We start from the raw sequence: 26,070 nt of genomic DNA, 5'->3' as shown, positions 1-26,070 counted from the left end.
AACCAAAAACCTCGCCTAAGCATTAACAACTAGTCTCTACATCACATGCCCCAGCCCCTGGCCCCAAAACAAGCTAGCTCTGTTGAAATTAGCATTAAGCACTCTTTTTCTCCTCAGGGTGGGCACCTAGGCGAGCAAAAGCAGAGCACAATTACTTTGAAATGATTCCCAATCGGATCTTTATAGAAGTAAAAGAATAGGCCATAAAAAACAGACACACTCATTCCTTTGGAACTCCTTTGTAAAAGCAGTTCAATTTACAAAATATATAGACAACTTCTAAATGTAAGTTTCAGTAACAAAAGCTATTAAAGGAATTTTCTAAATAAAAAGGTAAAGACAAGCAAGTTATTCTCAATACCTATGTTGAACCATATAAAAATGACCTACATAATGCATTAAGAATGAAGTTGGACCCTTACACCATATACATAGAATTATATACTCGAAATGGATCAAAGACTTAAATGTAAGATTTAAAACTATAAAACTCTTAGAAGAAAATATAGGGGAAAAGCTTTATGACATTTGATTTGGCAGTGATTTCTTGGATATGACACCAAAAGCATAGGCAACAAAAGATAAACTGGACTTGGCTGAAATTAAAACTTTTGTATATTAAAGCATACTATCAAGAGAGAAAAAGACAACTCAGGGAATGGGGGAAATCTATGTGCAAATGATTAATATCTGGAATATATAAAGAACTCCTGTAATTCGACAGCAAAAACAAACTCAATTCAAAAATGGCAAAGGACATGAATAAACATTTCTCCAAAAAAGATATACAAATGGCCAATACATGAAAAGATGCTCAACATCACTAATTAGGGAAATGCAAATCAAACCACAAGATACCATTTCATAGTCATCAGAATAGCTATTATCAAAAAAACTCAGAAAATCTGTGTTCGTGAAGATGTAAAACCCTTGTGCACTGCTGGCAGAAATGTAAAATGGTACAACCAAGGTGGGAAAGTTTGGCAATTAAAGACCTACCATATGTATCCAAAATTTCTCTCCTAGGTATATACCCATTAAGAATTGAAAGCAGGGGCTCAAATAGACAGAAGGTGAAAACAACCCAAGTATTCACCAACAGACAAATGGATAAACAATGGAATATTATCCCGCCATTTAAAAAAATTGTAATTTTGATAAATGCTACCACATGGATGAGCCCTGACAATATTAGTGAAATAAGGCGTTTATATGAGGTACCAAGAATAAGCAATTCAGAGAAAGAATAGTGTTTACCAGAAGGCAGGGACATAAAGAGGGAGCTATGAGTTACTATTGAATGGGTATAGAGCTTTTGTTGGAGATGATGAAAATGTTTTGTGTATAATGGTGATGGTTACACACACTGTGAATGTATTTAATGTCACTGAATTGTACACTTGCATATAATAAATCATATATATTTACCGTATTTCAAAAAAAAGGTTTTTTAAAAATGACACGTGTGTGTATGTTTGTGTATACATACATATATATATAAATATACCCTCTGCAAGAAAATTTAATTGCCGTGGTGTTTGTTAGTAATTTTCAAATTAAAAAATTAAGAGTTGAGCCCTCCAATAATAACTAATACAAATCAATAGTAATGCTTTACTTACCCGTTTGGGGCCACTAAAAATCTTTCTGGTATTTTCCTTTGATTTATCTCCTTGTTTATTTGGGGGCTTCTTCACACTTTCAGGCACACCAGGCAAGTCCTCTGTAAAATCCAAGTTTTCTGAAATGGTAACCAAAACTAGCTAGCTTTCTAATACTTCAAATTATCTACCCAACAAACTACGAGCATTTGGTAGGGAGGGAGGGGGCATACTGCAGGGAGAGAAGAATAAAGAAATAAAAAGCAGCACAGTTGACAAAATATTCCCAACCATATTAAGTCTTGTTCTCCCATTCTCACCCTGCTTGTCCCACTAAGTGAAGATCAGGAACCTAGTTTCTGTTTATGTATTCCCAGTTTTACTTTGTGCAAGTGGCAAAATCAATTCTTCTGCAAAATAACTGCTGGATATCTATGGACACTGACAGTGTTATGGTCTAGTTTAAACAAATATATCCAATATCAGGTGGTATCTATGTTAACCATTTTTCTAGAATTTAACGACACTAAATCACATCGGCCTTCAAAGAATGCCCACTTACATCTATAAAGACCACATTATTTTAAAAAAGACAATTATCCTTGGCAAAAGATATACAATGACCCAGTACAATGTAGTTCAATGATTTATGGAGATTCACACAAAACCGAAAGATTAGATTAATTCCCAAATGGTCATTTTTTTTCTAGTCTAAAAAAATAAAGAAAGAAAAAAGGAAGACTTTTCTCTAGCCCAAACTTTAAAAATGTTTGCTATTTTATACCTTATATAGAGACTCAAATAACGACTTTTGATATATCAAATGGTCTCTAGTTTTAAAATTTCATTTGGTATCAAATTGAAGTTTGTGAAAGAGATGCTAATGAATTCACATTTTATTTAAAGTTTAAAAACTTACATTACCCCGAGATGTAAATTTTAGCCATGGATTTTTAATTACAGATTAGGATAATTTGCCATCAAGGTTAGCATAAGAGCTAAGTAAACTGCAGCGGGACAGGAGCTCAGGTTTCATACATTGTTTACTTATCATCCCTCTGAGAAAGCAACTGTAAAGCTGATTGCCAGTCAGATCTCAAGTAACTAACAAGGCTACTGCAAACTTCAGTATTCCCTAAGAGATTCAAGACAACACTGGCAATTCTAACAATACCCTTATTTTATTTATTTTTTGCAATGGGGAGTCAGAGATGAGCCCTTAGGGCTATGCCAATATAATTCTAGTTTGAAAGATAAGAGTGATTAATTCTATCCAGCAGAACTATTTTTAAACCAAATTAGGCAAAATGGTAGGTAGTTTCAAGAATGATTTAAGAGTAAAAGTCCATATGTTAATAATACTGTTAGAATTCTAATTTATCATAATGACACTTCCTCTATGACCCTAATAGTCAAAAGCTTTATTTAACAAGTAAACCGATACAGAAAAACTGGGGCTCAAATAGACAGAATAAATAACCCAGAGGCTTTCACATATTCTTCCTCACTCAACAGTCAATCCACTTCACAATGTCCTTGTCAGGTAATAACTTAATTATAGCAAAGCTAATCTATTTCTTTTGTTTGTCTCTCATGGTCCTTGAAGACTTCTAGTCCTTACTTAAGGGGGTCAAATATGTGGTGACAGAAAGAAATCTAACTTTGGAAGGTGAACACACAGTATAAACATACATATGCCTTATTGTTAAAGTGTACAATTAAAACTCATTGGATTTCATTAACCAATGTCACCATAAAAATAAATTTTAAAAAATTATATTTTCACCATTAATAGTAAAAAAATATTTAACTAGCACTTTTCAATTTTATTAAATCAATTTAAGAGGGTAATTCTTAAGGTTTAATCTTAACTTTAATCTTAAAGAATTCTTGAGAATGTTTTTAACATTTATTAATTTTGAACCAACTGCAAAGCTTTCTTTAATTTTAACTTTCTAATATTTCTCTCATTACAAACACCTACTATCAGTATAGTTCAAAATGTCCAAAATCTATCCTTATGTTTCCAATGCATCTGAATTTTCAAAACTGAAACATCAAGATGTATGGGAACCCAGAACACACACACACTTTAAAACTCTCAAGTGCTAATGTAATAGAAGAATTAAATAAAAACAAATATGAAAAGACTCCTCAATCTACAACCTGGCTCCTTACAAGTGGAACTTGATTATTAACACTTAAAATGCTGTACCCTTGGATAAGGTAATCTGTGGTTCTAAATAGTACTACTATTAAAATTAAACATAAATTAAAAGTGAGTATCTAGGAGGAAACTAGCTGTTGTTAAATTCTTACCTGCATTATTAGTACTAGACTGACCATCTTGGGAATTATTGCTTTCAGGAGGAGGCTGCAAGGAAGGTGACGGAGCTGTTTTAGTTCTTTTTTTGCTCGTCTTTCTTTCCACTTGACAGTCATCATCTTCATCATCTTCACTTTCACTGAGATCATCAAAGCCAAAATACTTAATTTTGTAATTAGAACTCCCAGAACCTCCTTCATCACCTCCTGTCTCATCATGATCTTCAAAACCAAAAAATTCAAGTTTAACATCCTTTTTGGATTTAGTATTACTAGGTCGAAATCTAGTAGTGGTCTTCGAAGTTGCAATATCTGCCTTTTTTCTTAGACGGCCAGCTTCTCCCAAATCAGCAGGGGTTGATGCAGTGAACTCATCTATGCTGCGTTCCATAGTATCCTGGATGGTAACATTACACACTGACAAGCAAGATGGATGTAAAACAGTGTAATCTCTAGTCCGTCCAACTGTCCCTCTAAAACTGGTCCCACAACTTACACTGCCTTTCTTTGCCTGATTCAGGCTATCTTTGTTTGATTCACTGTTTGCTTTGGCTAAGGCCTGACTGGTGCCATCCAATAGCTTATCAAAACTTGATGTTCCTTGTGAAGATTTTGCTTTATTGGCCCTACGGTACGTCCTACAGTTGCTTGGCCTAAGAACGGTTTGCACGATATCTTCCTCAATGGCTTCATTTAGATTTTCCAGCCGATTTTTTAAATCCTCATCCTTCATCTCCAAAAGAGGATCACTATCCAAATTCAAGACACAATCTTCTGATCTGACATCTTCAAAATCATTATCCCATTCATACAAACCAGTTCTTACAGATCCCTTAATTAGAGATATTTCTGATGGAGATTCTGACCTTTTTCCAAGTTGGGAGTTCCAAGTATCATTTGTTTCCTTGATTTCATCAGCTTTGTACCCAGAAGCCACTACAGTTTCTGCACTGGGTTTCTTACTACTGTCTTCAGCATTTTTGTAAATATGGTGACTATTCTTTTCATATTCTTCACTAACATTTTCCACTTTATCTGTAAAAATTAAAAATAAGTCAAAGGATAAAAGCATGAATAACATCAATGTAAAAGTTAACAAGTAACTTGACTAGTTAATAGTATAGAACCAATTAATTTTGAAATAATTGCAATAAATTTTAATTGTGAAGAAATTAACGTTTACATATTTGACATTTCCACATGCACCTTTTCAGTACATACATAGCTCTCATGTCTTACAGTGACCTCTCCCTAAGTATCCAGGTTCCTTAAAATTGTTACCTTAAATTTAACAGATTTTAGTAGTGTTAATTGGTAACTTTGAATATGTCAATTCAAAATGACAAATAAATGAGTCAGCCAAACACTCTTGGAGGTATAATGGGTTTTTCAAATAAAAATGCTTAAATTAAAAGAGTAGAATGTAAAGATTATAACACAAATGAAAATATTCTAGAGTGTCTATATTTCTCTGTGGTAGGGCTGTCCAAGGGACATTCTAGCCCTATCTAGAAACCTGTCCCAGCATCAAGTTTCCTTAGCTATTTCTGCTTTCTAGTCTTTCTTCTAATCCTAAAATCCATATGACTTCAAGAATTTTTTTTAAAAAACAGTGGCTCTGGTGCCTAAGCTAAGTGGCTACAGTGGTTATTTATGCATATTAGCCAGGAGTAAACCTTAAATTGTCTATTCAATCTTGTACCTGAGGAAATCATTTTCGTTGTCTTTAATTTTTATCATCAGAGACATTTATGTTTACCTTCCTAAGTGAGATGAAAATATAATTCAAACTGGTATTATAACTAATTCTCCCAGAATTCACTGGTAGAAAAATACTGGCAAAATGTTTGCCAAAGATAAAATTACTTTTTAAAAGTGCACTTATGGGTTTAAATATAACTTGCTAAGATTTAGGTTTACTTACCTTTAGAAGACATCTAATTTATAGGTATATCTGTTTTATTAGTCTTTGATATTTCCCAGCTGAAAACAAGGAACTATAGTTTTAATAATTTCAGTATTACCAATCGCTAACCATAAAATACTGAAAATTAAAAATTAAAAGCTGACTCTGACATCTGATACTTTAAAAGTAGTAGAAGCAAAGCAAAATCTGAAGAAATAATAACAGTGCTTCTATAACAAGTGAAAGGAGCACTAGTAGCTGAGTCTGGCGATTACTATTGCCCTGGTTAAACTAGCTCTTTAGAGCACAGGCGAAACCCCTAACTTTGGGAGTTTTCCTGAAGGCTTCAATTTCCTCATCTGTTCAAAATGGAAGCCACTGACCCAGACTTTACAGTGTTACTGAAGGAATTACTTATTAATAAATGCCTATGGGTGACATCTCAAAGGTCTATGAGATGTCACTGTCATACAACATCATTTTTATAATTGTATAGCATCTCATTGTCTTAATGTCACAAAATGTATTTATGTTGTTTCTAATTATGTATTAACCATTCTTCTGACTTAAAAAAATTTACACAAACAATAATGTTTATTATCTATATTTTAAAAAATTACTACTTCCAATTTTTACTTATAACTCCCATTTCTTCTAAAATAAAAAAGAATCTGCATTGTTTTATAGGATAAGCGGCCTTTCATGTTAAGTGTTATGAGCTTATCTTGTAAATTTGTTTATGTGCAGAGTAATAAAGAGCCCTACATAGAAAGAAGTATTCTCACTAAAAATTATATCTGTTATAAAATTTATATTAGTAAGTATAATCCATTCATGTATTCAATTATATAGCATAAACAATCCTACAGATGAATTATTAAAGTATTTTTAAACTTCTGAAATACATTAAATAGATAAAAACCAATTTAATCAACAAAGAGTTATGCATGAGGAAAGTTGTCCAAGTTCACCACAACAGTATTCGTTTAGCTCTCCATCAAATGTTTGTAATTATATCTTCATAAGAGAAAGTAAGGCTATCTTATCCTAAAATGCAGAATAGCATTTACTTTCAACTGCTTTCTTCCCTCAAATATCCCAGCTTCTGTCAGATAAACCCACTTAACAGCTCAAAATATCAAGTATATAAAAAGAAGAAAAAAAGAGGAAAATAAAGACGAGTTCTTAAGAGAATCTAAGCATTACTCTTTTTAATCTAAACTATATATAAACAGACATATAACACATATATTTATCATTTATAAACAGAAATGTATTTCTAGCAATGATAAGTTTAGGAACTGGATGACTGTCAGCTCTGCCATTTATTGGTTAAAATGAAGTCTTAAGTTCAGTTTCTTTATCTGAAAAAATGAATAAAATTATGTCTCAAGGGCAGGTTGATGAGATAAAAGGTGACATACTTAAGGATATTTCCAGGTTATAGTGCATTACATACATGCTAATTATCATAGCTATTAGGACTTTGCCATAATACAGAATATATTTTTAATAATCTATTAATAAGACGTTTCTTAGTGGAATATAACCTAAAAATTCATCAATACAATTCCTTTATGCCCTGTGTCTATCAGCTTCATGCAAGCAATCCAAAATTACCTTATAAGACCTACTATTTCTCCTCTATCTAGAGGGTGAAGACTGGAAGTGTAGAAAGTTCTTAGTACAAGACTTAGCCCAGCACCATCTGCAATTAGATACTTAATAAATGCCTTTTAACACCACTAGATTTTAGCATCACTAGACATTAGTCAATCTTTAGTATATTAGGTTAACATATAAGGGAGGGGTTTTACCTTAATGAAGAAGACTACATGGAATTTGGGAGCTTTGAGTAGCATGGGGTTGAATCACACAGCTAAGTCAATAACTAGATATGTAATACTGACAAGTCACATTACTTTTCTAGGCCTCGATCTGCTGATCCAAAAAAAAGGAGCAACAAAACATAAAAGATTAAATGCCCACTCTTGCCTTACGGATTCTCAAGTTTGAAAGGAAACAGACAACTCCCCTCAAAATAAAAACACAAACATGCCAGTACTTGCAATAATAAGAGTATACATAGTTTTATAAAGGAAATTAAACAGGTGAGATGATTTAAGGTTTCCAAGAGTGAAGCGAACTCCGAAATATTTAAAAAGTGTGAAGGGAAATTTGATCAAAGATGTATGAATACGTTTCACAGGTTCCACAAATCTTGTGAAACTGTGAAAATAAATGCGCACAAATTTTTCAGGGAGAGTGTCTACAGTTTTACCAAGTTTTCAAACACTCTAAAACGTATTTTTATATTGGTTTAAAGCACAAAAGAAGGAGCAAAATACAAATGGAAAATCAGTATATGTTGACTGCAGAATTTCAAAACTCTACAGAAAAGATGGATTATTCCATAAAGGGTACTGGAATATGTAGGACAAAATTAATTTTTTTTTACCTCAAATATGAAAATATATTCTAGATGAATCAAAGACTTAAACATGGAAAAGAAAAGTTGATACATATTATAAAATAAAAGGAAAATTTTTGAAAATGCATTACCATGAATGGGGAACTTCTTTCTCAGATACAAAACCCATAATCCATATTAATTTACATAAAATCTAAAATTTCAGTATGGCAAAAAATGTTTAAGTCAAAAAAAAGAAGAAAATGTGAAAAATATAATTGCAACTCCTATTATTTTAAAAGGTTAATTTCTTTAACTTAAAAAGAGCTCTTGCAAATCCAGATGAATTAGACCTAAATATGAAAGAGAAAATTACCTCGGGCAGGGAAGATTTCTTAAAAAAGATACAAAAAGAATTAGCCATGAAAAAAAAAAGACGTTTGATTTCATCAAAATTAAATCTTTCCATTAAAAAACACTACTTAAGAGAACTACCAGACAAACTATGTGTGGGCGGGGGGGGGGGGGGTAGATAGGTAAAGAATGCCTATAACTCAATAAAAAGATATCCAATATAAAAATGATCATGAGATTTGACCAGTCACTTGATAAAAAAGGATATTCAATAAATATATAATAGAAATATATTAAAAGGTATTAAATACATTAGTTATTAGAAAAGTACAAATTAAAACCATAATAAGATCACTACACAACCACCAAGAGCCAAACAAAACACATGCTATGACCCAGCAACTCCATTTCAAAGTATTTAAGAGAAATGCATGCGTATGTGAACAAAAAGAGATATTAAAATTGAGCCATATGGGGTGTCCATCGATGGATGAATGGATACAGAGGTGGTACATATATACAATGGAATACTACTGAGACACACACAAAAAAAGGAAATCTTGCCATCTGTAACAACATGGATGGACCTAGAGGGTATTGTGCCAAGTAAAGTAACTCAGACAGAGAAAGACAAATGCCAAATGATTTCACTTACATATGGAATCTAAAGAACAAAATAAACAAAACAGAAACAAACTTACAGATAGGGAGAACATTTTGTTGGATTAAGAAGAAAAAATTGGTAGCTAAAAAATGGCCATTGGGTTGTAAAGTGTAGCATAACAACAGATATACTTCCTTAACCTATCTTACAAGAAAGTGAAGGGATTTTCTTTCACTTTACAACAAACCCATCATTACACAAATGAGGGAAAAAAAGGCCCAAGGAGGCTAACAGCAAAGGTTTAACAATTAAACCAATGGCCAAAAGATCTCATAAAAAGACCCATACCGAGTTCTATTATATTATACTGTCTATAGTGGTGGCTGCTAAGAATTGAAATACTAAGGCAGATAAATCATCTTAATCCATCTTAATAAAAGAGGTCAAGATGAGAGGTTAAAAATCTAACGTGATAGACAAATGGCAAATACGTATTACACGCTAAGGACTAAATTTAAACAAAACCTTCAGTTTCTGCTAAGGAGTCTGTATTGATGATAAAGAAGTGGGGTTTTGGAGACCATAACCATGAAATAAATTGGGAGATAAAAGAGTGCTGCCATTACATGCAAGCTGCTTGCAAATATGAGTAGCTGTATTGAGAAGAGGGAAAAACTTATTCAATGTATAATAATCATTCAATTCACAGAAACTATAAAGGTCGATGAGCAAGAAATTAAGGATCAATTAGAGCTAGCCAACAAAGAAGCGGTTGCCTAGGAAAGAGATTGTACTCCCTTGTCGTAAAAGGAATATTTGATAAAATGGGACCTGATTAAAATAACTTCTACTCTTAAAAATACAGTTATGAGAATGCAAAGCCAAGCCATAGACTCAGAGAAAATATCTGCCACATAACTGATAAAAGCCCTGCATCCAGAATATATAAAGAACTCAAAGTTCAATGAGCAAAAAATTTGAACAGGAATATTTCATCAGTAAAGAAACTATACTGATATCAAATATGCACTCATTAGTCATTAGGGAAATGCTAAAGGCTGATTTCTTTAATTTATTAAGAATTCTTACACATCAATAAATCCAACATCCCAGTAGAAAAAGCCAGAGACATAAAAAGGCAATTAATAGAAAAAAAATAGAAATAAATAACATACTATATTCGCATTTTAAAAAATCAAAATACGCAATGTTATATGTCAATCATATCTCAATAAAGCTGGGAAAAAATCAAAGTAAAACAAAGTTGAACTATATTTATACTTGCTAAGCCTTCAAGTATGTGCCTGGTATTATTCTAAATACTTTCTAACTATTAATTCATTTGCTCTCATAGCAACCATCTGAAAAAGGTACTATTATACAAGTTCATAAGCTTTTAACCACAATTACAATATCCAAAAAGTCTTGAAAACTAAGTTTTCTCATAATGCAATCTGAAGCAAAACATGACCTAAGTGAAGCTATTTATAGGATTTATCCTACTTAAGATGGCATTTTATTTTTACAAAGAAACACTGTCTGATTAGCATGCTGCATCAGACCCTGTAGGGTGTTAATGTAAAATACATACACTTTCTATATTCCAAAATAATCCTAAATTCCAAGACAGATCTGGCCTTGAAGGTTTCAAAGGAAATGTGAACCTGTATCCCATTCTGCAGATGAGGCACAGTAAACATACATTAGTGGTTGGCAGTCACAAAGTTATTACGTGGAATTTGTCTGATAAATAAAGCAGCTTAAAAAGAAAGTAAAAACATCAGAACAACTCAAAAGTCTGACATCAACAAGGAACCAGTTAAGAAATTTATAGCACAGATAGAAACTGACACACCATGCAGTATTTTAAATAAAAAGGGAAGATCAGAAAGAAAACTTCAATATACTAATATAGAACTATCCCCAAGATACAGTAAGTGAAAGAGCAAGGTACAAAACAACGTGCCATCATTTTGTAGATTTACACACATACACACACACACACACACACACACACACTCTACATATATACATACACGTATGTGCATAGCATATGTCAGAAAGGCTGAAACAAATAACAAAAAATGTTCTGGGGTGAAGAACTGGAGTGACTGGGGATAAGGGCTGGGAAGCTTCTAAATAAAAATTTTAATTTTGATTTAAAAATACAGGTATACATATTCTAAAATGAAAAAAATTAAACTCCAAATTAAACAGTTTTCTACCTTTCAGTTAGCAAAGCCCGAAGTTTGATAGGAGGACGATGAAAAAAAAAAAAAGTCAGACTGGTAGTGGAAAATCTGGCAATAAATATCAAGTGAAAATTTAAATGTATATGCCCCTTCAATTCCACTTCTGGAAACATCTCCTACCATGATGCTTAAAAACATAAGTAGAGAAAAGGTCAATATAGCATTTATTTATAATAGCAAAGGACTACAAACAGCCAAAATATCCGAGACTAGTTTAAAGTGCATCCATACAATGGAAAACCAAGACGCTGCTAAAAAAAAAAACAAGGTAGATATAAAAATATAGAAAAGTGTACGTCTTAAAGATCTCTCCTGAAGTGTTTTCAAAGGCACAATATTATATATATATAGTAAGCGCGTTTTTAAAGATACAAAGATTTGATGTTATGCATATTTAAGATTGTGAAAAGCTATATTAAGAAATTACTTTGGATGTGATTCCATAGTGTGGCGGTTAGCACGTCTGCTTTACACGCAGAAGGTCCTCGGTTCATGTCCCAGTGGATCCACAGTCCTTGGTCTACAGCCATGTCACCCTGAACAAGCCCAATGTCTGTCTGATCTCAGAAGCTAAGCAAGGTTGGGCCTGGTTAGTACTTGGATGGGAGACCACCTAGGAAGACCAGATGCTGTAGGCCTAATAATAATAAATAATTTTTAAAAATTTATTTGCTTCTGTGGAAGAGAACTTATTTTTTTCACTATCTACAGGGTATGTAGCTATTTATCAGTGGCACCTAAAAAGCCACAGGAAAAACTGAGGCACATCTTTCTCAGTGGATCAACTTTATTCAGATATGAAAGATAAAAACTATTTTTTAAAATGTTAAGCATTTCAACTGGTAATTTAAAACATTTTTTATATTTTATAAATCATGCCTATCAAACACAAATTTCACATGTAATTTTAAAAAGTAAAACAACTTCAAAAGTGCTACTCAGCTGCACCCACTACACAGAGCAGTCCAAGTCAATTCAACCTCCCCTCTTCCTACATGACCACAGCCTTACTGCCAAATGCCATAACCCACCAGCAAGCCAAGGAACTTGTCTGCTCCTGTGGCTTCCTGCTCAAGCTGCCCATCTCTACCCACCAGGAGAATAGAAAACATACCACATACCCCAGCAACTCTCCTCAACCTGTGGGCCACCCTTCTAGGTTGGCAATAAACTCTTTAAATTAGAAACACAGACCTCTCAGACTCCTAGAGTTATGCCAACACCTTCCAAAACACATACACAGGCACAATTAAGTTTTAAGGAGATTCACTTCTAAATCCTCAATTTCCACACATATACTGGTCCAAAAACAACTCACCAGAGATTAATCACTCTCCCACATTATGAATAATGGCATATCACTCATCTATCCCTAATATTACTATGGTACATTGCTCTGTGAGGCATGACCTATAGAAATATAATGTGATTATGTATTGGCTTCTGTGCTTAATAACTGAGTAACTCCAAGAATTCTGTAACAAATCCTTTGCACGTCAGGTGGTTTCCAACTGTTGTTTTCCAATTAGAAACTACTATAAAACAAAAACTCTTTCCATCAATTTTGTCAATATGGTTTCTCTATATTTACATGCACCAAAAAATAAGAATAGATTGATGCCAAATCCTTTTCTTATTTTAGCAAATGATAGTTATCCACATACATATGAATTAATTTTTAAAAGCCCCACCCATGTCATAAAGAGGTACATTTCCAATAAACTTGCCTTTAAAATGTATAGCATTCATATTTGATCAACTATACACTATTAATTGTGGTCATAATGATCTAGAACAATTTTTAAATATTTAGAGCATTATAATCACAGAAAATTCTCATAAGTTTAAATTTAAATTTATATATTTTTATACAAAGAATTAATTATGAAAAGGATAACCATTAAAGGACTAAACACAAATATATTCATTAGGAAAAAATTCTGAAGGGGAAGTGGTTTAGAAATACAATTTCAAAAAGGAAAAAGGAGCACTACAACTCTTCGGGCTGTTGAAGAACATTTTTTTTTTTTTTTAATGTATGAAAATGAACAGCAAATAATTATGGCATTTGCAACCAAGAAGGAGAGTATGATAAAAAACAGTTACTGATAATAGCTGTTGCTTAATAACACTAGTTATTTCGAGGGTGAAAGAAGAGCTCTGGAGTGGCTGGCAAAATTCCATTTCTTGAGGTGGGTGGTGGTTATATAGCTGTTGCTCTTGTAAATAATTCATTAAGCTCAACTTATATATATCTATGTATTGTGTGATCTTCTGTATCGGTTTTATTTTACTATAAAAAAGTTAAAAGAAATCACTATAACTAAATTGCATGTTTTATTTTTAAATGTCCATTTTAATAGAAAAGTATATCATTTATTATTTTACAGGAAACTGTATCCTTCGCAAACATTTAAATGAAATCAATATTTTCTTAACCGCAATCCCAAACCTTAGTACTTACCCAAGAGAAATAAGGACATGTCTACACAAAAACCTAAACATGAATGTTTATAGTAGCTTCATTCATAATTACCAAAAAAATGAAAACAATCCAATGTTCTTCAATCAGAAAATGGATTATGGACCATATACCCAATGGAATGCTCAGCAATATAAAGGAATGAACTACTGATGCATACAACATGGAATACTTTTAAAAGCATTATGCTAAATGAAAAAGGCCAGACTGATAAGGCTATATACTGTATGATCCCATGTATATGACATTTTAGAAAAGACAGAACTACTAGGATATAAAACAGGTGGATGCCAGGGATTGGAGACTGGAAAAGGGACTGACCACAGAGTTGTATGAAGGAACTTTTGAGGTGATGAAAATATATCTTGTCTATGGCCATGCTACCCTGCACAAGCCTGATCTGGTCTGATTTCAGAAGTTAAGCAGGGTCAGGCCTGGTTAGTACTTGGATGAGAGACTACCTAGGAAGACCAGGAGCTGTAGGTGTGTAAAAAAAAAAAAAAAAAAAAAAAGGATTGTAAGCTGACAAGATCCTTGCAATCAAGGGTTGCTTCACTTAAAAAAAAAATAATAATAATTAATTTAAAAAATACTCTATATCTTGATAGTGATTATATAATTATATACATTACCACAGAATTTCAGTTTGGTGTTTTTGGTTTGTTTGGGGTTTTTTTTTTTTTAGATATTAACCAGATATCTTTGACTTGTCCTTCCAGATCCACTCTCCACCCTGATCTCAGCCTTAGAAGGTTGACTTGTATCAAAAAGTTTCCTTACCCTCAGACTTCTACTGGGTTCCACCCATGAGGAGCCCCAGCACGACAAAGGAGAGTTAGGTTCAGGTATTTTACTCCTCTAGTACTTTCCTTATGAGGCCCTTCAACAGAAGGACAGTGCTCCTCTTACAGTGGTTTCCTCTATATGGCTCAGATAATCCCTTGGTGTTTATCTAAAATTAAACGCCCTGTCCCTATGCAAATGGGTGATAATAACTTTAATGCTGCTAACCAAAGCCGGGGCACCATGCCTCTCACATCTTTGTAAACAGCCCCTTTATAAATAAACTTTCCTGGTATTCACCTAACTGGGGCAAGCCATCTGTTTCCCATTGGGACCTTGAAGATGCAAACTTTGAAAATTCATGGGGAAGGAGATGAAGTGGGGACAGTTTACAAAAACTTTCTAGATGATTTGCGAAGAGGTTTAAAAACTGCTCTAGGAAAATCTGGTTATAAAGTCATCATCCCTCTCATCTGTTTCTCTGTTTATATCTATCCAAAATGTAAACACATCTTGTTAATCTACCTTCTCCTGTACTCTAATTCTCAAAATATATCTGTACTTCTTTCCAATCTCATAATCCAACGACCCACCACCAGCACCATCACCCACACCCTTAAATTCAGAGTATCCAGCCCTCAGTGGACACTCACATATATGTGGGGGCTCATTCCCTCTCCCCACTTCCTTATCCTAGCTGAAACCTAAGAATGCCTCTTTCTTCCTGCAGCCCTCAGAGTTCTCAGAGTAGGACGGTTTTGGGGTCACTGGCATGCTGGCGCTTCAATGCCTCTTTCTAAAACTATTATTTCTCCAACTCTCTTATAAAAGCCCATTCTTTTGAGGCTTGTGCCACCTAGCTAGTTACGCTCTAATCTTCCCCATACCCAACATCTAACAACCTCTTATTCTTCATTTATTTAAAGATTTTACACAAGGTTTATAAAGTACCCCTCCATGCCAGTTTTGCTATCATTCCACTAAATCCCAACCTCCTGATCTCCTAGTTCTTTAACCTTTTCCCATCAACATTCTTCTACATTCCATCTCAGCTCCCAGTTCTCACAATTTCATCAGGAATTTGTCATGTCCTAAAAAGCTTCGCCTCTTAAATATTAAAATCAAATAACTCACTTTTAAATCACAACCTACCAACTATCCAACTTGCTTGTTCCAGTAATCCCATTCCTGACTCTTATTTAATAAGATCCTCAGTATACTGACTCCTCCTTTCCTCTCTCCTATCCACCAGCTTTGTCCATTCCTGAACATTTTAAATTCCACAGTCCATCATTTCAATCATTCTCCGGACAATATCCTAACTTCTTTATCTGTTCATTACACATCTTTTCAGGCAAAATGCTGATCCAGGATAATTCTAATAATCCTATCCAATATTCCATATTCTGTGTAGGTTCTGGCTGATGGGACCTACCAATGGAGGGGGAGAAATGCACTCACTCATATAATGCGTAGATTAGTGACCTTGAGTTTTTAGTGATACAAACTTCAACTAGGGCCCCAATAATATCAAGAAATCCTCTCACTAGACAGCTCTGTCTTCTACTTTCTGCAACATTTGTTTGAACCCTTTGTCGTTCCCCTGCAGCCTCCATATTACCCTGCCCTACTTTCTCCCTTTCAGAGATAACCCTTTTTTTTTTTTTTTTGGAGGGGGAAAAAAAGGCCTCCATCCATAAATCACCTTATCCTTCCATTCTCCCACTAAGCTCACATTTCAACCATTCTTCCTCCTGTCCAGGAAAGGTAGCATCCCTTCTCCCAAGACCACTTTCCCCCTGTGCTACGGATCCTATGCTTCAAGACTCTCTCATGTAATCAAACCTTTCAGAATCCCTCACGAAACTCTAACTGCCCTTTTTCTTCCCCCCTCAAAACATCTTTAACAACTTGCTACCCTCATTTCCTCACTGGGTACACTCACTACTCAGAGAATACGCCAATCTAAAATGCAAACTCCAATGCCTGCTTTGCAGGCCTCACATTTACTAACACTGCAGCAGCATTACAATTCAGTTGACCCTTCATGAAACAACTTTCTGCTGGCCTCTATATAATATCACTTGCCTGATTGTCTTTTGGGTGCTCTAGTTGCATCTATTTGACATCCTTCTAATTTTTCTTCCTCTTCTCTCCACCATTAAATCTTACAAGCTCTTCACAGTACTTTTTCCTCTTACATTCTCCTTAATGACTTCATCTAATCCTACATTTTCAAATGCTCTGAAAAGCATCAAGTACTCTACAAATGTGTTTCACCTACATTGTTGTTATTACTCAAGCTTTGAGAATAATCCTTTTACTTAATCATTTATAAGAAATTAAAGTTCTACTTTAAAACAAAATTAACTTAATTAAAATTAGTGCCTCAGAATTCATTTGAATTTCCATTTTTATACAAAAAATATAAAGCACAAAAAATTATAAAGTAAAAGACACTTATTAACTGTAAAAAGTAAGATCAGTTTTATGCACTAAGTATTATAAGTGGTTTGGCCGTCATTCTTACTTTTTAAAACTTATTTAAATAAAAGCAAGAGAAAATCCCTCCTTTGTTCTTTGTGAAAAGTTATTTCCAACATCAAGATAAAACATTGTATAGTGACAGTCTGTTATTATAAATATAAAGCTTTAAAATATGATAAAATTAAGTTTATTCCTATTAGAATACAGCACCACTGTATGAGAAAAACACTGAATGTTTCTCAGATCTTCCACTTAACAGTTCAAGTTATTCAGCCTCTCTAAACTGTGCTTTACCCTCTATAAAATGGAACAAAGCCTGCCTTACATAGTTGTGATTAAGGATCAACTGATATATAAGGGGCTCAGCACAAAGTAGGAACTTAATGAATAGGTCTCTTATAAATAATAGGTCTCTTACCCACTTCTCTTAAAAGAAGTTGAATTTAGGTATGACTTAAGTATATTCTATACAACAAATACATTCAATAGCTAAATGAAGGAAAGTAACTCTTGCTGATACTAATAGAATCCTTTAATAATCCTCATTAATCACCTGTATTCTATCTAATGTGCAAGTGACAATCTCATCTCGGGCCACAAGTTCCCGGCCTACTTTAAGCTTTCAGGAATAGAACAATTCATTTCCCTTTCTAAAAATCATCCTCAGTTCTAAATCAAAGTTAACTTCCTGACAGTAACAACCCTTTAAGTTACACAAATAGTATGGTTTTAAGGAAATGAAAAAAATTTACTGGCTACAAAACCAGTCATGCAAATTAAAAGCCTATGCAGAAGTTATCTCAATATTTGGCAGGATGTGTAGACTGAATCCCAGCTGGCTGGCAAGGAAAGTGTGCCAAGTAGAAAGACAAGTCTTTGCACACTTTATTCTAGAGTCCAGAATAAAAACCTGCAGCAGAAAGCACAAAGATAAAAATGGAAGTAGTCTCATATAAAAGGCAAGAAAAGCCTTCTTTTATTCTTAAGGTATACAGCCTTAGATTTCACACTAAAGAATATTGTATCTCTTAAAAAGGCAAATTTCAAGTCCCGTTAACAGTCATTTTTAAGTGGCACACTTATTTGAGAATTCACTGCTTTAACAACTGCAACTAAAGTATGTGCAGATAAAATAGAAAATCCTAAATCTGCTTTAAAATAATCCAGGGTAGAGAATGGGAGGTAGAAATAGTATGTAAAACAAATGAAACAAGATTTGCTATATACTGACAACCATTTAAGCTGGTAAAGTTTTTTGGTTTTTGTTTTTTAAATCAAGAGTTAAGACATTTTACCAACTCAATTATTTCTTGCAGTTCTCATTTACAGTTTGTAATTTTGCTTCCATTCCCTGATCCATCAAACATCTATTTGGAAAATGGCAACCATTAGATGCTTTACCATGACCTCATTCTGAATTTTCCCTTTAAGCCACGATCTTTTAAAGTACAATCTAGTATATAATATTTGAAACAAAGAATTTTAATAGTACCTAAAAACTGACCTTACACACTCCTACACTTTAAAACTTAAGGCCAAGAGAAATGATCTAAGTTTGAAGTTGGATAAGCCTTTTTCACTGATGTGATGTACATACAGCAGCAGTTCCCTCTTATTCAGTTTTCGTTTCAGGTTTCCTCAGTCAACCACAATCCAAAATTATTAAATGGAAAATTCCAAAAATACGTAAATTTTTAATTGCACGTTGTTCTGTGTAGGGTGATGAACTCACTCGTCATCCCACTCCAACCTGCTAGGACGTGAAATCATCCTTTTGTCCAGCAGATCCACACTGTATATGCTACCCATCCGTTCATTAGTCACTTAACCTTCTCAGTGATCAGATGATCATCACTGCCTGTGTTCAAGTAAACCTTATTTTATTTAATAATAACCCTGAAGCCATTCCCATAACTTTTATTACGGTATATAATTTTTTTTTATTTTACTATTGTTGTCAATTTCTTACTGTGCCTAATTTACAAACTAAACTTTGATAGGTATGCATGTATAGGAAAAAACAGTATATATAGGGCTCGGTACTAACCCATGATTTCAGGCATCCACTGATGTCTTAGAATGTGTTCCCTGCAGATAAGGGGAGACTACTCTAATTACACAGTGAAAAATGGTCTGAATAAGTAGGAACATTCCACTGGAAGGATACTATGGCACTTAACTTGTACACTCTGAATAAGCTTGATCTTAAAAATTCTCAAAGGTTCTTGAATAAAATGCCTGAACATGACCTACAACGGATTTGAGAGATTTCTGAGACCTAAGTAGGTACATGAGCACTTTCATCTTAAGTTCAAAATTTTATCATTCTCAACAGAACTGTTAATTCAGAAAAGGTTAGGAACCACTTTAGATTTATAGAGACCCCTTTCATCAAAAACTTAGTTTTGGGTTTCCAAACTTCAACAACAATCAGAAGGCTTTCTGAATGAAAGTAAAGTCAATGACAATCTGACAGACATAACTAAAGTTCAGACATGGAGAAATCCCAAATTTTAGAGGGGAGAGACAAAGGGAAAAAGGTCGTAACATAGGGAAAAAGGTCATAACATAGAGAAGTATTACTACAACTACAACATATGATTTGTTTTATAAGAACAACTTAGGATAAGACTGCCATGAGAATCAAAACGCTCCCTCAAAGTTCTCTTATCTTCCAGGGGGCTGCTCTGGGTGGCCAAAGGAGAAAAGGAAAAATGAAACATTCATAGTGCTACATCATTCCTTTCCCACTAAAGGTGCCCTGTGAAGGAAGAGAGGGAGACAAGATGTTCTTGAACATCCATCTGACTGCATTTTAGTATACATTTTCTCTTCACGAACCCATCATAATGGAGTTTGAATTTCACCAGGCCACAGCATCAGCACCAAAACTATAATTCAGCTACATTAGACTGGGAAGCTACTATTCCTTCTACATAAACATACATCCTCTTGATATCCTCTGCCTGCAAATCACAACCTATTCTCCAAAAAATAACATTTGGGAAAGCCTATGTCTGCCTTCCTTGACCAGTTTCACCATTTCCATGGCCTCATCTTCCTTCCTCCAGCCTATCTACTCTGGATTGTGAATCGACTATCAAAGATGGCAAAGATATGGCATTAAAAACACTAGACAAGTGAAAAAACACTCCGAGTCTAGCAAAGTAGAGGACACAGAGTAGGTACTTAACATGCTGAAAATCAATAAATTAATCTCATCCAATTCTGCCACTAGCTGACCTTGAACAGTCAGTCACTTGACCTCTTTGAGCCTCATCTATAAACGAAGAGATCTGAGTTAAAAATTTGTTTTGGCTCAACAGTTCTACAATTCTACTACATTTTTGGGAGCTGATCCAAGAAACAGTTTTCACGCTCTGCTTTTTAATAAAATGTTAACCTAACCTTAAGATATGAACAATGCTTCAGAAGAAATGTGGGTAAAGTGTAAGGACTGCCAAATTAGAACTAACTGGATTAATCAAGGGAATGACAATAACAGCTGGGTCATCCTCTCATCCAAGAGTAAGAAAAAGAGTGAAAATGTTCAGCATTTTTACTGTAACCATGCAAGGCAAAATCTTTTATCACGCTGTTTGAGGCACTTTTTATTTTGCTTCCAAGGGACAAAATTCCTCTTACGAATTGAGTACTAAAAAGTTTGGTTTTTACTTCTTTTCTAAATATGAGATCTACATAACCTTTCATATCACTGAACTTTACCAAAAAGTCAAGAACTAAGGTTTGTTTTCAACTACAGTGCTATCCAGGCCCTACTGCTGATAAGGCAAACACTGTCTACCTGTCACCTTCAATTTTTATCTCTTCAGTCTTTTAGTTAATTGCACTTTGTATCATTTATTATAAGTCTCAAATCCTTTATAAAAGGAGTAGGGGTACAATTGATAAAATATATTGTTAAGAGTTGAACATTAGATGCCAGATTTACAAATTAACATTTTAAAAATACAACTGATTTAATGTGTTAAAAGCTATTAAAACAAGTTGCTTACTGGTGCCAGACTATGAACTAATCTTAATTTGCAATGAAGTTAAATTCTTCAATGTTTGGTGTCAATACCCCCGTAATCTTTCTAAACTAGTTTTGAAGGAAAGCCTAACACTCCTAAATCTAATCCTCATTGTAAATGCTGATCTCATTTTCATTGTCAGTAACCACCCAAATCCTACACAGTAATACAAATTAGATATTGTGGAATCCTAATACAACAAAAAAGAAATGTTTCTTATTGAAATTGGAGTTAGGGATTTATGAGACTTCTCAAAAAGTACCATGAGTAATAATAGCCTGGAAACATTATTATCCAAGTTGTTTTAAGTAAAATTTCAACCACCAATTGGTTTCTTTGAAGTTTTTAACTCTTTTACAAAATTATCTATAGTCCTCATTAATCATAAATGCAGAAGGAAAACCCAAACATATTTTAGAATTTATAAATCATTTAACTAAATGGCTTACATAAAGCTCTTTGGGCTCAGAATAAAGAAAATCAAAACTTACCCAAAGTCGTTAATTTAGCACAGCTACTTTTACTTGCATCATCTTCTAAGATTCGAATTGTGCTCTTTTCTTTCTCAAGCAAAGTATCCTCCAAATGTAAGCATTTATCAGAGACAATACTGTCTTCACCCACCGCATGACTAATTTTGCTATTAGCTTCAAGTACTGAAGTGGCGTCTTCCAGCTGAGCAGCTTCACTAGTTTCTGAATAAGAGGAACCCTTACCCTGGGCTAAATTCTTTGAAGAAACTGGTAGAGACTCATCATCGCTATCAAATCCAAAAGGATCACCAGTATTTTCTTCTTCCACCTTAGGTTTCTTCGGAATTTCTTGGATATCTGGTTTGAAATTGGGCCTCTTCTGCCCTAATTTAGCCATAAATGTGGTCTCTCCCCATTTTGTGCTAAGGGTGGTCCGTTTGTTGGAAAAGACTTCATCAAATTTTGAACTGCCATTTCCTCCTTTCCTACTGTATGTTTTCCCAAATCTGGATGTCATTTTGACACCTGTTTCATATTCTCTGTGGGGGAAAAAAATGTAAGAAAATATAAAATCACCAAATACATAAGTGTTAATACTGAATTTAAAATTAAGAACCCAAGGATTCTCCCCGAGTGTCTTTTCAATATTCAAGATAAAATCTTTAAAAAACTGTCAAATAAATGTGTGGATAGAGTGTAAAGAGAGGGGCTCATTTTTTCACTCTATATACTTCCACATGTCAATTTTTTTTACAATGAGCACATATTCATATGCTGCTTACAAAATAAGACTAACCAACTTATAACTCAGCATACATAAAACCAACTTATAGTGGGGAATGTTTACTTTTTAATGCTTCAAACCAATCTACTTGCTATCCTCACAAACATCACTTTTGCCTTAAAAAAAATCTTAATAGGGTAATTACCCCTAATATAAAATCTTAAGTATAAAATGTTCATTTTTTGCAGGACCTCAGAAATATCAAATAGTTGACTAAATTTAGTTCTTTGAAATTTCAGAGCACTTATTCATATGGGGGGGGGAGGATCAGGAAAATTGTGCTATTTTTTTCATGTATTAGAACCTGCAGCTTTTAACCCAACCTTAAAGATACTGATTCTTGGTCTAATGTAATTTAAAATGTGACTTGAAAAATAGTCCTTAGTTGGTCATTTCCCTAAGCACAAGAAACTATACTTATTCTATCTTCCTTGTCCCTATAGTGCTGTACTCATTTCCTGAGTTACATTTTCTGGATCTGTTGGACTCTAGCGTATTACAGTGGCCCATGGATTATTAAACGAAGCAATAACTTATTTTCCTCTTCATGTTATAAAAGATAAACTTACTCACCTAATTTATCTACATTATTAATAACAAATACTGACAAAAAAATTTTCAGGACAGTAAATCGAGAGTCAAACATTTTTAAAAACAAGTTACAGCACTTTTTAAAAGACTATCAGTTCTTATCCACTTCTTACACTTAGACCTAATGTTTAAATATCAATATGTAAAATATAACTAGAAAAAAATGAATTGCCTAGAGGTTGGAAAAAATCTGCCTACTTTGAAATGTACAATATAACTGGAATATTTGACATACATTTCTGAATGTTTTGATCTATACTTTAAATGTTTTCCCTTTATTATTAAATTCTTGCAATTTATAGCGAATCACAATAAATTAGTTTTACATATATTTAGTGGACAATTTTCCCTTCTCATGTTTGGTTAGAAGACAATTCTAATCTGACAAAATAATATAGTCATCACACATACCTGCATTAAGACTACATATTTGTTTGAAGACCTTTTAACATGCCTAAGGGAGATCTATTTCCCCTTCTAATGTAGACCTACACTAAGGATCTTGTCTTTCTTAAGTACAGCCTAAACAAAACTAAGTATATTTGGCAGGTACGAGTATAACAAAATAATTTATTTTTATTCCTTCAAGAATGTAAAGCCCTGGTGCATAGACCCACATTTATAAACACTAACAAAGCTGGAACTTCATGGATACACTTACACGGTAATGACCCAAAAATGCTGACTAAAGGCCAAACCAAAAATCTAGACTTGGGCTCCTTTACGCATACACCAGAAAAACTCAGCGCAAAAATGGTCCCAGAACCACAAAGCACTCACTGTAGCAAGTTGAAAGTCTGCAGGTGAATGTTTGATACTACGGAATTAGTTATTTTAAAAGATTTTTTAAAATCATAATTTTTTTAAAAAGTTCATGTCTTTTACAAATGTATGCTGAAATATTCATTAAATAATGTTAGTGACTCGCTTTGAGTGTGGAAGTTAAAGCGTGTAAACAAGAAAAATTTAATGAAGAGTTAACGTGAATCTGAGATGAGTACATGGTAGTTCATTATATAATATTCCCTATTTTGATTTCCTTTAGTTTCCGCAATGCACTTTTTTTAAAAAGTCACTCGACAGATTATTGTGATGGCATTTTCTAAGCCTAAAGTGTAAAGTACGTAAAAATTCAAAAAAATTAGTGTGCAGCCATACTTGACATTATATTTTAAGTATATTTCAAGTAAACAGGCTATCTTGCTCAGGCTTCCACTTCCAAAGACTATCATCCTAACTATGAAGGAAAGAATGATTCAAAACCAAATCTTTTCGGTCGCTGGGCCTTTTCTTTAGCCCAAAGCCAGGTCGAATTTTCAGGGAAGTGCGCTGGGATAAAAAGTCCTCACACTTAACCTCCGTTCAAATCTAGCTCTCGCAATGGCTTAGGGGCTTCTCTTAAGGCATGAAGCCGGAAAGGGCAAAACCAACCACCCAGAAATCCTCACCTGCCGGCGGTCGGTGCGCCAAGGAGTAGCGGGAGAGGCGGCCCCCCTCCTGCTGGAGGATCACGCAACTTTTCTCTTCCCCGCCCCCACCGCCCAGGAAAGGGATGTTGCTTCCGACGCCCCGGAAGCCTCGGCCACCGAATCCCCAGGGCAGTGTAAAGGCCTCTGTAGTGACCAGGGACAGAAAAAAGGATGACCAAGGATTTGGGGCTTAAAACCAGCACACTCGACCGCGCTTGGAGAAAGAAGTATATCAGCAGCCGCCCAGAAAGAACTCAGATAAAGGACAAATAAAAGAGGAAAAAGAGTTCATGCCGTTCCCCTGCCCAACTTCCTTAGAGGCCGGTAGGTAAGAGAGCGAGACTTCCATCACCCCCTGCCAGACCCTTGCCTCCACTACCCTCACTGGCTCGCTCCGGGCCTAGGCAGCCGCTCGAGACCTCACTTACCCTCGGCGCCTGGCCGGTGCTTTGGCCTCGGGCCGCCTCCGCCTCTCCCGCCCCCAGCTGCCCACGGGCGGGCGCCGGAGTCCCGCGCAGGAGAACAGGGCCGGCTGGTGAGCGAAGAGGCGCAAGGGGCTCCGCCACCGTCAGAACCCGCGACTCTACTCGCGGTAAATAGGAACCCGGTGGAGGGGGGGAGGAGCGGCAGCACCGCAACTTCCCTCCCCGCCTTGAGCGCCGCCAGCGGGCCTTGGCCTAGGCCTCCCTGGCCACCGGAGCTGGCACCGGAGCCCACTACGTGCCTCCGCTGGGCCGCCGCCGTCTCCTGCGCCGCCTCTTCCGCCGGTGAATGGTCAGCGCTGGAGTTTGAACAGGGCCCTGAACCATCTCAACGCCATTTGCGCTCCCGGCCCCCACCTCCTTCCTCCAACAGCCGCTCGCTCCGTCACTCCGCTTCCCACAGGCCCCGCGCGGCCGCCCGACCCCGCAGCCAATCGCGCGGCCGCTTACTCAAACCGCCGCGCAGGCGCCGCGCCCCGCATGCTCGGGCGCCCGCCATTGGTCTGACCGCGGGGCACGACGGGAGTTGTAGTCCCGGTCCGCGAGGTCGTGGGTGTTGAGAACTCCGCGCGCGATCGGGAACCCGGCGGACTTGCTCCCGCGGCCGTGGTTTTCCCCCGCCCGGGAGCCAGTTCCAGCTCCTGGTCCCGCCCAGAGTTGCAGGTGTCGCGGGGGAGGGCCGGGGGCGCAGTGCAGGCAGCTGTGTCAATCGTTTCCCCTCCAGGGACACGCCAGTGTCTTGGGACGGTGGGTTGTGCAGCTGCGCTGGGCCTGCTTGGGCCAGCGCCCGGGAACGGGGAGGCCGGGAGCTCGCGCCTCGTAGCCGCCCACGACCGGGCCTGGCCGGTGCTGGCCCGGCAAGGGTAACGACAGCGGAAACGGGGAGACCCGGAACGCTGGGCACCCGACGGCCGCAGCCACGAGCGAGGGAGGACGCGTCTCTTTAATGCGCCCCCTCTGGCCCCTCGACCCTTACCTTCGTCATTCTCCCTCCGTCTGTCCCGGACCTGTTAAAAGTGACCCCGAGAATTTT

At 35.8% G+C, this 26,070-nt stretch overlaps 1 protein-coding gene and 1 pseudogene across 3 annotated transcripts in view; one reads left to right on the top strand and one right to left on the bottom strand.

Moving 5' to 3' along the window:
* Positions 1 to 25,387, bottom strand: part of WAPL (WAPL cohesin release factor) — a 66,550-nt gene extending 41,163 nt beyond the window's left edge. The window contains exons 1-4 of one of the 3 annotated variants that reach the window (XM_016142787.2): positions 25,280 to 25,387; positions 21,730 to 22,250; positions 3,921 to 4,961; positions 1,623 to 1,741 (exon numbers count right to left, since the gene is read on the bottom strand). In XM_016142787.2, coding sequence (XP_015998273.2) covers positions 1,623 to 1,741; positions 3,921 to 4,961; positions 21,730 to 22,228 — 1,659 coding nt within the window. In that variant the 5' untranslated portion in view covers positions 22,229 to 22,250; positions 25,280 to 25,387. Of the gene's footprint in view, positions 1 to 1,622; positions 1,742 to 3,920; positions 4,962 to 21,729; positions 22,251 to 24,983; positions 25,179 to 25,279 lie in introns of those variants that run through there. The other 2 variants (XM_016142786.2, XM_016142789.2) reach the window with 2 other exon arrangements.
* LOC118604897 lies at positions 14,302 to 14,420 on the top strand (annotated as a pseudogene).
* Positions 25,388 to 26,070: the final 683 nt, after the last annotated feature.

The sequence above is a fragment of the Rousettus aegyptiacus genome, unplaced genomic scaffold, assembly GCF_014176215.1.
Source record: "Rousettus aegyptiacus isolate mRouAeg1 unplaced genomic scaffold, mRouAeg1.p scaffold_m13_p_6, whole genome shotgun sequence".
Classification (NCBI taxonomy): domain Eukaryota; kingdom Metazoa; phylum Chordata; class Mammalia; order Chiroptera; family Pteropodidae; genus Rousettus; species Rousettus aegyptiacus.
Note: the sequence above shows the minus strand (reverse complement) of the source record. Positions and strands in the feature narration are given on the sequence as shown.